Here is a 14,786-nt window from a genome sequence, read left to right as displayed (position 1 = left end):
TGTAAGGGTTTCCTCTCCCTCTTAAGGTTTACAGGCGGCACGTCCGAACTGCGGAGGTGATGGAACCCAGTTTTTGCTGAATTAATTTTCTCAAAGGTTTCAATAAGATAGTTGTTTTTAGAATGGAAACTCTTTTGACAATATTATTGTAAGGGTTTCCTCTCCCTCTTAAGGTTTACAGGCAGCACGCCCAAACCGCGGAGGTGATGGAACCCAGTTTTTGCTGAATTAATTTTTTCAAAGGTTTCAATAAGATAGTTGTTTTTAGAATGGAAACTCTTTTGACAATATTATTGTAAGGGTTTCCTCTCCCTCTTAAGGGTTACAGGCGGTGCGCCCAAACTGCGGAGGTGATGGAACCCCATTTTTTGCTGAATTAATTTTTTCAAAGGTTTCAATAAGATAGTTGTTTTTAGAATGGAAACTCTTTTGACAATATTATTGTAAGGGTTTCCTCTCCCTCTGAAGGGTTACAGGCGGTGCGCCCAAACTGCGGAGGTGATGGAACCCAGTTTTTGCTGAATTAATTTTTTCAAAGGTTTCAATAAGATAGTTGTTTTTAGAATGGAAACTCTTTTGACAATATTATTCTAGGGGTTTCCTCTCCCTCTTATGGCTTACAGGCGGCACACCCGAACTGCAGAGGAGATGAAACCCAGTTTTGACTGAATTAATTTGTGACTGCAGCGCTGCGCAGTCAGCGGTATGTTGTAAAAGCTTAGCAGCCGCACCAGATTTTAGTAAGCGGCCGCCATGTTAGCCCTTTCTCGTGTTGTTCAAGTTTTTGGATAGTTATCGCCATCCATCGGACATTATACGGCCTAAACGGTAAGAACTGTTAAAAGAACATTTTACGGAAAATCCCAAGAGAGTATTTCACACGACATTTTGAAGTTTAGTACTTACGAATCACGTATTTAGCCTATCATGTATTTGTCATGTCAGATTGTTATCTCGGGACTCAGGATCCAAGAACTAAGGAGTAAAAAGAATGTGTTGTACCGAGGACCTGTGAATAAACTACGTTTGGGACGTTCGTGTTGATTGTTAGCAACTCCTCTTGTTGTATGTACTACGGGAGGCCAGCCACAATAACAATCGTTTGACGATCTTCGTGTAGCAGTCATGTCCGTCAACAAAGAAGCAAGACCCGAAGACCAGGTCAATGTGGCGCTGGAAGAAGAAACTGATGAATCAAGGAAGCGTTTCCTGACGGAGAAAGGGTATACGTATCAACTCAACTTGAAAACAAGTAACTTGAAAACTAAGAAATGTGAACTGGTGAAGCGAATGAGAGGTACTCTACTGAAGCGAGGTCAGTCAACTAAACTAGTAGAATTTAAGAAAGAATTCAGCGAAGCTCAGATTTTGTATTGCGAATTTCAAGACATGGTTGAAGAGATTAAGGTTTTTGCGAACCCAGATGAGAATGTGGAAAATATTGAAAGAATGGTTGATCAAGTTGGCAGAGAATGGTCAAATTTTGAGTGTGACATTAGATCAGAGATAAAGTTTCTGGAATTTGTCGAACACCACGTGGATGATTCAATCTCTGAAGCATCCAAAAGGTCCAGTCGAGCATCCAAGAAAAGTAGTAGGTCAAAAATAAGTTCCAATGATAATGTTGAAGAAGATAGGTTTCAGTTACAAAAGGAGGAAGCTGCCTTAAAGGCTAAACTGGCCTATATAGAGAAGGAACGGTTACTGAGATTAGAACACAGAAAGACTGAGTTGACCAAATTAGAACAAGAAAGAAAGTTGGAAGAGCTAAGATTACAAAGTGAACTTGCTCAGAATCAAGCAAAGCTTAATGTATGCATGTCAGCAGATAAAGTAGAACTGTTTGATGATCAGGATCTAAACTCGATTCCCCCCGCTGATAAAGTCAAGGACATGGACAAATTCCTTAATTCAATTCCAGTCACAAGTAAGAGTGATCTCTCTCCTGGTCAGCAAGAACCTATCTACTCTTCAACTCAGTTAAGTGGAGCCCAACCCACTTTCAGTCTTCCGCGTGTAGAAAATGGAGTGCACAGTACGTTAAGCCCCAGTGCCACACCCTTTCAACCACACTCTGTCGTCTTAGAAAAGTGTATGGACAAATTAGTGGAAACAAGTAGTATGTTGGTGGCAGCTACTATGGAGCAGAACCTAGTGAACAGGCAACTAGCAATCTCAGGGCAACTGCCTAAGATTTCAATCCCAGTTTTTAGTGGAGATCCTTTGGAGTATCCTACATGGAACAGTTCCTTCAGTGCCCTTATTGATTCCAAACCAATGGACGCGCAGACAAAATTGAACTTCCTACATCAGTACATCTCAGGAAAGCCCAAACAAGTTGTTGATCAGTATATGTTAATTGGTACTGAAGATGCCTATCAGTCTGCGAGAAAGTTGTTAAAGGAAAGGTATGGTAACTGCAATGTAGTAGGGACAGCCTTTATGAACAAACTGGAGAACTGGCCTAAGATTGGCGTAAGAGATGCGGAGGCCCTAAGAGATCTTTCTGACTTCCTGCAAAAGATAATTGCCGCCAGAGAAACTACTCCTAGTCTTGCTGTCTTAGACTTTGCGAAGGAGAACGTTAAAACTCTAAACAAGTTGCCATTTCAAATTCAGAATAAGTGGAGAGGAATAGTACAACAGTGTAGAGTCTCAAAAGGAAATGGTACTTACCCTACCTTCTCTGAATTTGCTTCATTTGTGAAAGAGTGTGCAGAGAGAGCGAACATTCCCGAACTTGAGGAGCTGTCCAAAACCAAAGAGTTTGTTAGGCCTAGAGGACCATTCAGACGCTCACCAAAAGGCGAGGAGGCCTTTTCCTTCGAAACTCATGTATTGGATCCAAGCAAGAACGTGACTGCCCAGGGTCAAGGTGAAAAGGAGAGACCCCCAACCTGTTCGCAAGGGAGGAGCGAGAAGAAAAAGACCGAAGTATGTCTGTTTTGCAAGGAAGAACATCAGCTAGACGAGTGTAAAAAGTTTGCAGAGAAGCCGCACAAGGAAAGGAAGGACTTCTTCTATAAGAAATTTCTTTGTCTTGGATGTGCCTCTAGCAGTCAACATCAAGTATCCTCCTGTAAGAACAGACTTAAATGTCGCACGTGTTCTGGAAATCACCCTACATGTCTCCATATTCAGAAAACTCCCAAGGAAAGTATTACGAACTGTACAAATGTTTGTACCATCCCAGAGCAAGAGGGCGGCTCGGATCATGCCATGATTGTACCTGTTTGGGTTAGACAAGTTAGCCAACCCAGTAAAGAAGTCTTACAATATGCAGTGCTAGATGACCAGTCCAATGTGAGTTTTGTGTCGCAAAGTTTGTGTCAAAAATTGGACTTGCAAGGCCCACCAACCGACTTGCTGCTGACAACAGTGCAAGAGAGAAATGTACATGTACCAAGCAACCGTATTTGTGGAGTTGAGGTGTTGGATTTTAGAAGGGAGCATGCTGTGAAGCTACCCATGATGTTCAAGCGAGATATCATCCCAGCCAGTCGGTCGCAGATTCCAAAAGCCAGTGTTGCCCGGAAATGGGAACATCTGTGTCCTATTGCTGACGAGCTCATGCCCTACAATCCAAGTGTGGAAATCTCCTTGCTGATTGGCAATAATTGCCCTAGTATCGTCAGACCCAGAGAAGTCCTAGTGGGAGGTGAAGACGACCCTTACGGCCAAAGATCTTTAATGGGGTGGGGTATAATCGGCAAGGTGTGCAAATCTACAGGTGAAGCCAACCATAAGGAAGGAGTGTGCAACAAGGTGATGGTCAAAGAAACCCATGAACACTTTGCCTTTACGACAAAGGTGAAAGAGATTATCAACCCACAGAAGATTATTAAGATTCTTGAGTCAGACTTTACAGAAAGTTCTGCAAATACCAAGCCCTGTTCAGCTGAAGACAGGAGATTCCTCAACATCCTTGAGAATGGTATTGTGAAGAGATCGGATGGGCACTACGAGATGCCTCTCCCTTTGAAGACAGACAAACCGTCTCTACCCTTCAACCGCGAACTAGCTGTCAAGAGATGGCACCAACTTTTAGCAAGGTTTAAGAGAAACCCCAAGTTTCTGGAAGATTATCGCTTATTCATGAAAGATGTGATTGCTTTGTGTGCAGAAGAGGTACCACCGGACCGCCATGGAGTTCAGGATGGAATGGTTAACTATGTACCACACACCGGTGTTTACCACCCAAAAAAACCAGACCAGATCAGGGTTGTTTTTGATTGTTCGGCCCAGTATGAAGGGGTGTCCCTGAACGATCACTTGTTACAAGGACCCGACCTCATGAACACTCTTCTGGGGATCCTGTGCAGATTCAGACAAGAAAATGTTGCGTTTATGACTGACATTAAGAGTATGTTTCATCAGTTTATGGTGTCAGAGGAACACAGAGATCTCCTGCGCTTTTTGTGGTGGAAGGATGGGAATCCTGCAAATGAAGTGACTGAGTATAGGATGAAGGTTCATCTTTTCGGTGCTGGTAGTTCACCTGGCTGCGCAAATTTTGGTCTGAAGAGAGCAGCAGATGATGGGAAGAAAGAGTTTGGTGAAGAAGCTGCTGAGTTTATACGACAGGACTTTTATGTGGATGATGGACTAAAATCAGTCCCTACCGTGGAGCGAGCTGTTACACTGATAAAAGCAAGTCAAGGCATTTGCGCCAAGGCCGGCCTGAGACTGCACAAAATTTCATCAAACAAAAGAGAAGTTCTTGAACAGATTCCGGCCGAAGATCGCGCCAAAGGATTAAAGGAGCTAGACTTGAAGGTTGATCCACTGCCCTTAGAACGTGCCTTAGGAGTAGTGTGGTGCATTGAGAATGACAGTTTTCAATTCCGCATCGAGCTGCGTGACCGTCCCCTAACGCGACGTGGCGTACTTTCCACAATCAGTTCAATCTACGATCCTAGTGGTTTCGTTGCCCCAGTTACCTTGAAAGGAAAACAAGTTTTGCAGCAAATGTGCCGAGACAAGCTTGATTGGGACAGCCCAATTCCAGAGAGTTTGTATACTCATTGGGAGAAATGGCGCCAGGATGTTCCGAATCTCGATCAGCTGCAAATTCAACGTTGTTTTAAGCCGGAGAACTTTGGGCAGGTCAAAGCCAGCGAGTTGCATCATTTCTCAGATGCTAGTGTAGAGGGTTATGGACAGTGCTCGTACCTTCGACTAATCAATGTGGAGGACAAGGCGTACTGTTCCCTTGTCATTGGGAAATCTAGAGTGGCCCCGTTAAAGCAAATCACTGTGCCGAGGCTAGAATTGGCTGCAGCTACTGTTTCAGCAAACGTGAGTGAATTTCTTCGTCGAGAATTGTCTTACACGGACATTAAGGAACATTTCTGGACAGACAGCAAAATCGTCCTTGGTTATGTTAACAACGAAGCTAAGAGGTTTCATGTGTATGTGGCAAATCGTGTGCAGCAGATTCGTGACGTCACTAACCCGAGTTCTTGGTTGTATGTCAGCACTGAACTTAATCCTGCTGACCATGCCTCGCGAGGCCTTACAGCGTCACAGTTATTACAAGGAACCAACTGGCTAACTGGACCCTTATTTCTTTGGAAGAGTGGAACTTTCCAGCCTGAGAAGATAGAAGAATTTCAAGTGACCGAAAGTGATCCTGAAGTAAGGAAAGCAGCCGTTTTCACATCTCGTGTAGAGAGCAGAGCTACTCAAGCCCCTGAACCGTTAACGTCAAGCCGTTTGCGCCACATGTCAAGCTGGCAGCATGTGCTGAAGGCAATAGCTTTGTGTCTACGACTGAAGAGCAAACTGGCAAGTAGAGAAGTGAAGTTGACGAGACAAACGGATGGTGAGAGCATCAGACCATTACCGAAGGTATCAGTCACACTTACAGAACTTCACGCAGCAGAGAGGGAAGTTCTTAAGGTTGTTCAACGTGAACATTTACATGACGAGATGCAAGTTTTAAAGGAACTTAAGGAAGTTGGAGAGCTTACTACTAGAAAGATCGCAAGAGAAAGAAATCTAGCCGTCAAGAAGTCTAGTTGCTTATATCGTTTGGATCCATTTCTCGATGAAAACGGTGTTATCCGCGTTGGTGGCCGCGTGAGACGAGCTAACCTTCCATTTGCAACGAAGCATCCTGTGATACTTCCTCGTAAAAGTCATATTACAGATTTGCTGATTCGATTCTGGCATGCCAAAGTGAACCACATGGGACGAGGTATCACCCAAAATGAGTTGCGCCAGAGAGGCTACTGGGTTGTTGGTGGATCGTCAGCAGTGTCAAATTGTATTTCCAAGTGTGTTACATGCAGAAAAATGCGCGGCCCCCTGCAAATTCAGAAGATGGCCGATTTGCCTGTGGATCGAGTTGAACCTTCGGCCCCCTTCTCGTATTGTGCTGTAGATTTCTTTGGACCTTTCCCGATCAAGGAAAAGAGGAGTGAAGTTAAACGTTACGGAGTTATTTTTACCTGTATGGCCAGCAGAGGTGTACACTTGGAGACAGCCAACTCGTTAAGTACCAGTTCCTTCATCAACGCACTTAGTCGCTTCCTCAACCGACGCGGTCCAGTCAGACAGCTCCGCTGTGATCAGGGTACAAACTTTGTAGGAGCGAGGAATGAGCTAAAAGCTGCCTTAGAAGAACTGGATCAGAACCGGGTGCAAGAGTACTTAGTGGAGAACGGATGTGATTGGATACCATTTCAGATGAATGTACCTCATGCCAGCCACATGGGTGGCACATGGGAAAGGTTAATCCGAACTGTTCGTAGTGCACTGGAGACGTTACTTCTGAGCGCTGGCACACAGTTGGACGACGAAGCGTTCAGAACCTTCATGACTGAAGCAGAGTGTATTGTTAATTCCAGACCCTTGTCTACGAACGACTTAAATGACCCAGAGGCACCAGAACCACTTACGCCCAGTCATTTACTTACCTTGAAAGCTAAAGTTGTACTTCCACCGCCTGGAAGGTTCCAGCGAGCAGATCTATATTCCCGCAAGTGGTGGCGCCGAGTACAATATCTCGCGAACGAATTTTGGCTTAGATGGCGCCGTGAGTTTCTTCATAGCCTGCAGGCTCGTAACAAGTGGATGTATCCAAAGCGAAATCTATCAGTTGGAGATGTAGTCGTATCCAAGGAAGACGAAGGACCACGTAACCAATGGCCACTCGCTAGAGTCGTAGAAGTCTACCCTAGCGAAGACGGATGTATCAGAAAAGTCAAAATTGTGAAAGCTGATGGAGAACTTGACAACCAAGGCAGACGTCGAAAGCCATCTACGTTCCTGGATAGACCAATCCACAAATTAGTCTTACTGGTACCCTCTGCAGATGAAGCGGATGTTGGTGATAGCAGCAGGGAGACCGAGGAATTCCCCAACGAGGAGCCAACTACTCAGTGAAGTCGCCCCGACAGGTGTAGAAGACACAAGTGACCGCCTTTATGAACATTTGTTTTGTTTAACTGTCTAGTATGGACATTAACTTAAGTAATTGTTAGGCAACAATTAGGGGAGCCATGTGACTGCAGCGCTGCGCAGTCAGCGGTATGTTGTAAAAGCTTAGCAGCCGCACCAGATTTTAGTAAGCGGCCGCCATGTTAGCCCTTTCTCGTGTTGTTCAAGTTTTTGGATAGTTATCGCCATCCATCGGACATTATACGGCCTAAACGGTAAGAACTGTTAAAAGAACATTTTACGGAAAATCCCAAGAGAGTATTTCACACGACATTTTGAAGTTTAGTACTTACGAATCACGTATTTAGCCTATCATGTATTTGTCATGTCAGATTGTTATCTCGGGACTCAGGATCCAAGAACTAAGGAGTAAAAAGAATGTGTTGTACCGAGGACCTGTGAATAAACTACGTTTGGGACGTTCGTGTTGATTGTTAGCAACTCCTCTTGTTGTATGTACTACGGGAGGCCAGCCACATAATTGTTTCAAAGCTTTCAATAAGATGCTTATGATAGGAAGAATGAAATTGAATTCTAACTTTTTTTCAATTTTACCAAGGACAACACCTTCACATAAGTTATTGTCTCAAACTTAATGTTGTTTGCTCTTTTTTAAGTTTTCAGGCAAAAGACATGGCATTGATGTCCAGCTAAAATTCCAATGAAGAACCGAATGAAAAATAAAATCCTGCAGGTCAAACCAGGGAGTTTGATATTGCACTGACTGCAGGTGACAAAAAACAAACGGCTCTTTTAGGAGCCACCATATGTATTAAAAGATAATGACCAATCACAGAGTAGACCAGTAAATGTTCATTAAACTGTATCATTTTAATCTTTATGCCCTACTTTCAGCAAAGATTGAACAGATTTAAAAGCTGTTTTGTTGAGCGCAAACTTGATTTTTTGCTGTTTAAAGCAGCTACTGATTTGTTAACTAACATTAAATTGCTACAAATTAAGCACGAAATCACTGAAATACATGTAAAATTCATATAGGCTTTTAAATTTCCTTTCACAGATAAAAACATTATTTAGTAGATTTAAATAGCATGTCTGTTTAGTTAGTGTGTATATAAGGTAGAATTTGCTTTTGTGGTTTTGCTAAAGTTGCATGAAGAAGTTGCATTGTATTGGTATAAAAAATTGACGTTCTATTTTCAACAATGACTACACCTTCCCATAGATACTATTATCTTCCAAGGTCAGTGTTTTATGCTCTTTTCAACTTACACTTTAGTGAATAATATGATATCTACGCCAAGCTTACATTTCAAAGAGGCAGAGAAGAATAAAAAAGCAAAATTAACCTCTGTACAGGTCAAACAAGGACGTTTGACAATTAAACTGCCCTTTGCAGGTAAAAAGTGGAAGAGAAACAACTTCCCAGATATTTCAGGGAAGTGAAGTCCACCTAAAAAGAAGTTTCAAACAGTTACTTTTTTAATATGGAATCTTATTGAAAGTTTTCCATCCGTTGTAGTGGAGTATAGATCTGGCCACCAGATTACCTCTACCTCCCTAGTGGTCCGTCCTTGTCTTGGACCCACCTCCAAACTTGCTTTAGCTGTTAGACGTTTGGTTAATAGATCCTCTGACGACTCCTCATTTCTGACAGTGCTCCAAAATCTACGGTTCTTGGCAGCCTGGAGCTCCTCCTGAGTGCTAAGGTCAGATCTTTTCTCCACTTCCTGTAGGTCACTGTACCAGGCCGTATCATTTAGTTTAAGGAGGGTTTGTTCAAGCAATGCATCAGTAAATGAAGTGAGGCTATACACTTTATAGGAAACTCGCCTTGTTGATGGGCAGTAAAATGAAGGCTTATTATGAGGTACCTCGCTCATGCTATGCACCCTGCATCCCATTTGACAAGCTAAGTGCCCAAAGTACCTTTCAGAAACTTGTGAGAATTTTAAAGTCACCCAACCACCTAGAAATGAAAGTAGACAAAACCAGCTACAATTAAATTGGGTCTTCAGTACATTTTTTTGACAGGAGAAGTGTAACTTTAAGCTTTCTGAGATCATCTGACATTCTAAGTAAAATAAAGATTTTATTCATTCATTCGCACACAGTCGTTCTGTTTCGTCACGCAACGCTCTTCTCCCGTAGCCGCGATCATTGTGTAACGAGCGAAACTCGAGTAACGCGTGCTCGTGCCAGTGAGAGAATCGGCTAAATGTAGCCCGCGTAGCAAGCGTTTCTGTGCGGTTTAGGAGTGAAGAACGAGGAACAAGAGTGAAAGACCGCGCGAAAAATGGCGCAAGTAAAGGAGCGGGGAGGGGTGGGGAAGAAAGGAAGGAAACGCTTGCAGGCTGCTAACCCCTCGATTTTAAAAACCGCCCACTTGGACTGTCATGCCTGAGTTCACGCAACGACATTTGATGCTGTCATCAGCTGTCATAATTGACCAATAAAATGTTTGTCCTTCCGAGGAGCGGAAATGAACTTAGAGGCGCGTGTGTGAAACCAAAATAACTATTTTTGTATTTTGGAACGGGTGGACGGCGTTAATGATGAAATCTCAATGAACTCGAACGATCAATGCAGGTCAAAGCCCATCTAGACAGAACGGCTTACCGTTCTCGCCACTGCGCAGACAACTAGAGTGCTCTTGTAAAAGCATCTAAGAACAAAGCTAACCCGACAACTGATGACGTTCGTGTGGAGAACAAAGCAGCAATTTTAAATCAGTCACAATTCAGTTCTCCATAGTCGATGTAGCTTCAGTTTTTGTTTTATCTGTAAATCACTATCCGAGAGAATTCAACATTCCGCAAAAAAAAAAACACATACGAGCTAGGCCCAGCATGGCAAAACATTGCAGGAAACCATCGCATTCCCTGACAAAAGAAAATCGTTTTTAGTTATTCAGATCCAGGAGACACTTGAAACAATAAATTAAACGATTTGAAACCCTTATATAGTCGCAAGAAGAGCTTTGAGTTTCAAGAGAAGTTAAAGAAAATGCTCTTGCATCGGAAGGTAAATCTTGCCGACCAGAATAAACAACAACTGCAGAAAGATGCCTGTCACGTACCATACGTGACCTCTCAGTATGAAACAAGCCTATCGACACATTTCAATATTGTTCGACTAGACAAGCCAATCAGGCGCTGCGTTCGCTGGCGAACGTAGGTTTTCAAAATCGAGGGGTTGTTAGCCTGGGTAGCATGGCGGTTTTGGTTGGGCGCGCTAAGTAATAAAGGCGGGCGAGGGCAGAGAAACCGCGAGGAGATTGGGGCTCGTTCTCGCGCGCTTCATAAGCGAATTTCGCGGCTTCGCCAGTTCGCCGCTCGTGCGCCCTGTTCGACAAAACCGCCATGCTACGCAGGCTAGGGGTTTGTCTGCAAGCGTTTCCTTCCTTCCCCTCCCTCTTCCCCCTCTTTCATTTTTTGGCTCTCTTCATTTCTCGCGCGGTCAAAACCGAAAATCCCGTTCCTCGGTTTTTTTGCTCCGAAACTAAACGGAAACGCCTGCTACGCAGGCTAGCTAATGACCCGCAAAGTATTTTGCTACTAAACTGAGAAACTAAATGCGAAAGAAAATAGCAAAGTTTGAGGGTAAAGACTGTGCGCACAACTGAAAAGATGATTGGGTACTACCTCATGTGGCTTTTAACCAGGAATATTCAAGTGCGTAGATCTGAATTAAAAGCGATGCAAAATGGTTAGGTAACATTAGGCTTTGTGCCTTTTAAATTCGCCACTTACCACGTTAACGAGGATTAAGGGAAGCGTTTATCTGCTCCGTAAGCCCTGCCAGCCACGATAAATATCCAGTTTTAAAATCTTGCGATCTCCTGTTAAGAAATCCAATGTCTGGCACTGAAGCCTCGTTCTCCTCGTTGTCCAAAAACACCACATTTAAGGCTCGATCACCTTCTACCGTGTGTTTTCGTTCCGCGTTTCGTTGCGCTAAAAGTTTTAAACTTTTCAGTACATAAACAACATTTCTGTGAAAACGTAAAGCGCAGATCCATGTCGTTGTCAGCTATAACGGATTCGTTAATATCTCGTCGTCGATTTTCCTGTAGCAAACTAGAAATTTGTCAAGTAACATTCCTTGTCAATCACATAGGTTATGAGAATAAAGGACGTGATCACACAGCGCTTGATATAGAATAACTTCTCCTAACCATTTAAGAGGGAAATGTGTGAGGACAGGAAAAAGGAATTTAATTTTGATATGTGGGTTTAGTACGGTTGTTCTTGAAACAATGGATTCTGTTTTATTTAGAGACAATTCTCACGTACCATGTGCTATCTTCCGTAACGGAAGTCTTTTCCCGTGAATGAAAACATGGACTCCAACGAGCGAGAGGAGTTATGCAAAAAAGGAGAGCGAGTATTCCGAGTAAGGGATGGAAAGTATCGTTCAAGAGCGCATTCAAAAAGAGGGCAAACAAAGCAAAAACTCTCAACGTTATTAACTCCCGCGTGGAGTTTGAGGAGATGGGCGATCTTCTCGGAACTTTATTTAAGTGATCTTTAAACTTTCCAAGTGCTTCATATCTCATATGTAATATACGCCTATGTCATATCTAGTATTAAATATATATTATGCGTATATATTTTTCCATCCACATAAGAAGAGAAATCCACAACAGCTTTGCTACGCTTCAAGCGTTGCTATTTCTATTTAAAGAAAAAAACTTCTTTTTATTTTAACTACCTCCTCGCAGCTCGTTTGGGCTGTGTTATCTAAGCATTTCCTTCGTTAATTCTTAAATTTTTCGTGATCTCGAAAACTAACGGAAAACGGCAATACCTTAGATAGAAATATGTACACGATGTATCTCTTGATGTGGCTTAAAAAGTTATGAAGAGGAATAAAAGGAATAAAATATTTATGCATGGCATTATGCTCAGAAATTGGATGACTGTGTAGTTGTTTGTAGGCTCGTCTTTGCACGGCGTTCTTGCAAAAATTATATTTCGCTCGTGTGTCACACGGGATGGTGCAATTTGTATGAAAAATGGCAGATTTGAGTATTTTGATGGAACCCAGGGGCGGATCTAGGGGGCGGGTACAGGGAGTGGGTACCCCCCCCCCCCCTTCTGAGATGACCTGCGGTTTTCTAATACAACTGGTATTCTGCAAAAAAAAAAATTGTGGTTTATTGGTGTTGAAGTAGAGCAAGAGACGAGTGCACCCCCTCCTAAAAAAAATCCTGGATCCGCCCCTGGAACCAATCCTATTACTGGAAAAGGTGACAGCTACAGTATCCTACAACGCTTTTGGGTGATGTGGTATCTTAATGTGGCTTCTATGCTAGCCGCGTAGGTTACTCGCAGGAGTCGTATGTATACGTGGTTGAACAAGCGTAGTGTTTTAGTGTTGTCAACATTCGCAACAAAGAGAGAAAAAAGCTTTCAACTTTCGTAGTTCGGATAGATCGGAAAAGATCCCAGGTGGAAAATGCTCAATTTTGTTGGTGACTAGTACCCTGCAAGAATGACACAACTGATTCATGTAATAAAACAGTCTCATCAAAATCCATCTTAAATCTGGGTTCAATTTAATAAAACGTTTAATTTACAAATGTAGCCATTGTTTTAGAGTCTGAAAACAATAGCTACACTGGCAAATTAGACCATTCGTTTTAGAAGTTTTATCAAATTGACCCCTGGTCATTGCTTGTAGCTGACCTCTGTATGTACCTTGAAACACTTTGGAAAATTCTGCTACCTTTGTCCCCCCATGTTGTTTTAGCCACGTAACATTGCAATCACATCGCAACATTCCAGAGGTATTTCAAGGACTCTTGGCGAGGATTTTAGGTGCCTTACAGTTTTAGTGTAACATAATGCATGACTGACAAGATACATATCAAAAACGACAAAAATAGTATCGTTCGTTAACACGTTTATTTATTGTGAAGTTTTCTTTTTTATAATGCCTGTATAGGATATCCTGGCAATAACATGTTATTTATTAACAATACGAGGTTGATTCTTTATAGCAATCTTTCAATAGGGCAAGAAGCAAGAGTCCATTGTCCGCATTAACTGTTGTCCGTATTAAGCGTGTTAAGATTTGAGAAAATGTGAGGTCTTTACCCAGGAACAAGGGAAACTGTCAATGATAATTAACTAGGTTCCCGTGTTAAGTGGGTGCCCGTAAAGAGGGGTTCAAGAAACGTACGGTAGCTGGTAACGATCGAGACTATCGCATAGTGGGAGCCCTTGTAAAAAGTTAAATATCTAACAAACAAGCTAGTATTCTACTTTGGCTGGACTTTCCAATTTAGAAAACAATAGTTTTTTTTGTAGCTCTATGTCCGTCATGTTGGCCCGCCTTGTCCTTGGCGAGCATTTTCAAATTTTAGGATCGTATTTTTTACTGCATACAAACTCTGTAATTTTACTGGATTCGTACTGTGGTATTGTCAAAGAGACTGGGCTTTTTTCTCCTGGGCTCCCAAACTACCCAGAAAGTGTGAGAGTAAACATTGGTTTTCCTCTGGTGCGGGTGGACGGTCATTCGTTCGGTTGGTGTACGGTCAAGTGATTACGAAATTTTCTGGGACGGATAGATTTAGTTACGCACGGTGCTCCGCAGTCGCGAGCGAGAGCTCCGCCATAATTAAAGTCAAGTATCTTATCGTTCGCCTCGAATGAAAACAGGTTGACATAGCCATCTGTGCTGCGTGACTAGAGAGTGCGTACTTTTCTTGTCATATTTGACTGGTGAGAGACTTGGGAACAGACTGAAGCGTTTTTCTAAATGCGTATTAGATACATCTGTGCTTGGCACTATAGTGTTAACTCTCCCGCTTTATGTACCTTATTTGCTAAGCTGTGTAAGTTCCCTCTACGGACTCTTATATACATGGTTGCTTACGTATTATGGTGGTTGTAATCTCGATAATAAGCAACAGACAATTGAAAAAATACAAACTTACAACTGCTGTAGCTTATATAGATTGGAAAATATCCCAAATGGAAGCCGTTTAATTTGGTTGTTGTACAGATACCTGCAAGAATAAGGTTAAGGTTAAGTAAGAATTATCAGTAAAAGACGACCTCATCCTTGTTTATTTTTTGTTTGTTTGTTTGTTTCTCGTTGGAGCTATGCTATAAACACAATTTTGCATGCACCTACTTGCATTGTTTCCCGCCCTCTGGTAAGCTAGGTTTTAATTTTATATTAACATAACGACCAACAAGACATATTTAAGTAATTTGCACAAGTCCATGGTTTGCACCGTTTTATTGTCATTGATTATTTTAGATTAAAACTAGAAATTGGTTTAAAGGTCAAAGAAACCAAAACAATTGACATTTTTCCTTTTGTCAATTTACCTTCACCCGGCAGACACTAAAAGGACGCATCGTAAG

At 42.4% G+C, this 14,786-nt stretch overlaps 3 protein-coding genes across 3 annotated transcripts in view; 2 read left to right on the top strand and 1 right to left on the bottom strand.

The window, feature by feature from the left end:
* Positions 1 to 14,786, bottom strand: part of LOC140926712 (uncharacterized) — a 737,711-nt gene that overhangs the window by 427,167 nt on the left and 295,758 nt on the right. The window lies entirely within an intron of this gene.
* On the top strand, positions 679 to 5,795 carry LOC140952175 (uncharacterized). The gene is made up of 3 exons (XM_073401600.1): positions 679 to 828; positions 946 to 5,637; positions 5,733 to 5,795. Exons 2-3 carry the CDS (start codon positions 1,126 to 1,128, stop codon positions 5,793 to 5,795), a joined length of 4,575 nt encoding a protein of 1,524 aa, XP_073257701.1. The 5' UTR covers positions 679 to 828; positions 946 to 1,125.
* On the top strand, positions 5,931 to 7,860 carry LOC140946882 (uncharacterized). Its single transcript, XM_073395992.1, has 2 exons — positions 5,931 to 7,658; positions 7,776 to 7,860. The coding sequence occupies exon 1, from the start codon at positions 5,932 to 5,934 to the stop codon at positions 7,387 to 7,389; it is 1,458 nt and encodes a 485-aa protein (XP_073252093.1). The 5' UTR covers position 5,931; the 3' UTR covers positions 7,390 to 7,658; positions 7,776 to 7,860.

This window comes from Porites lutea, chromosome 1 (assembly GCF_958299795.1).
Source record: "Porites lutea chromosome 1, jaPorLute2.1, whole genome shotgun sequence".
In the NCBI taxonomy this organism is placed as follows: Eukaryota; Metazoa; Cnidaria; class Anthozoa; order Scleractinia; family Poritidae; genus Porites; species Porites lutea.
The sequence above is the reverse complement of the archived record's forward strand: the minus strand, read 5'-3'. Positions and strand labels throughout refer to the sequence as shown.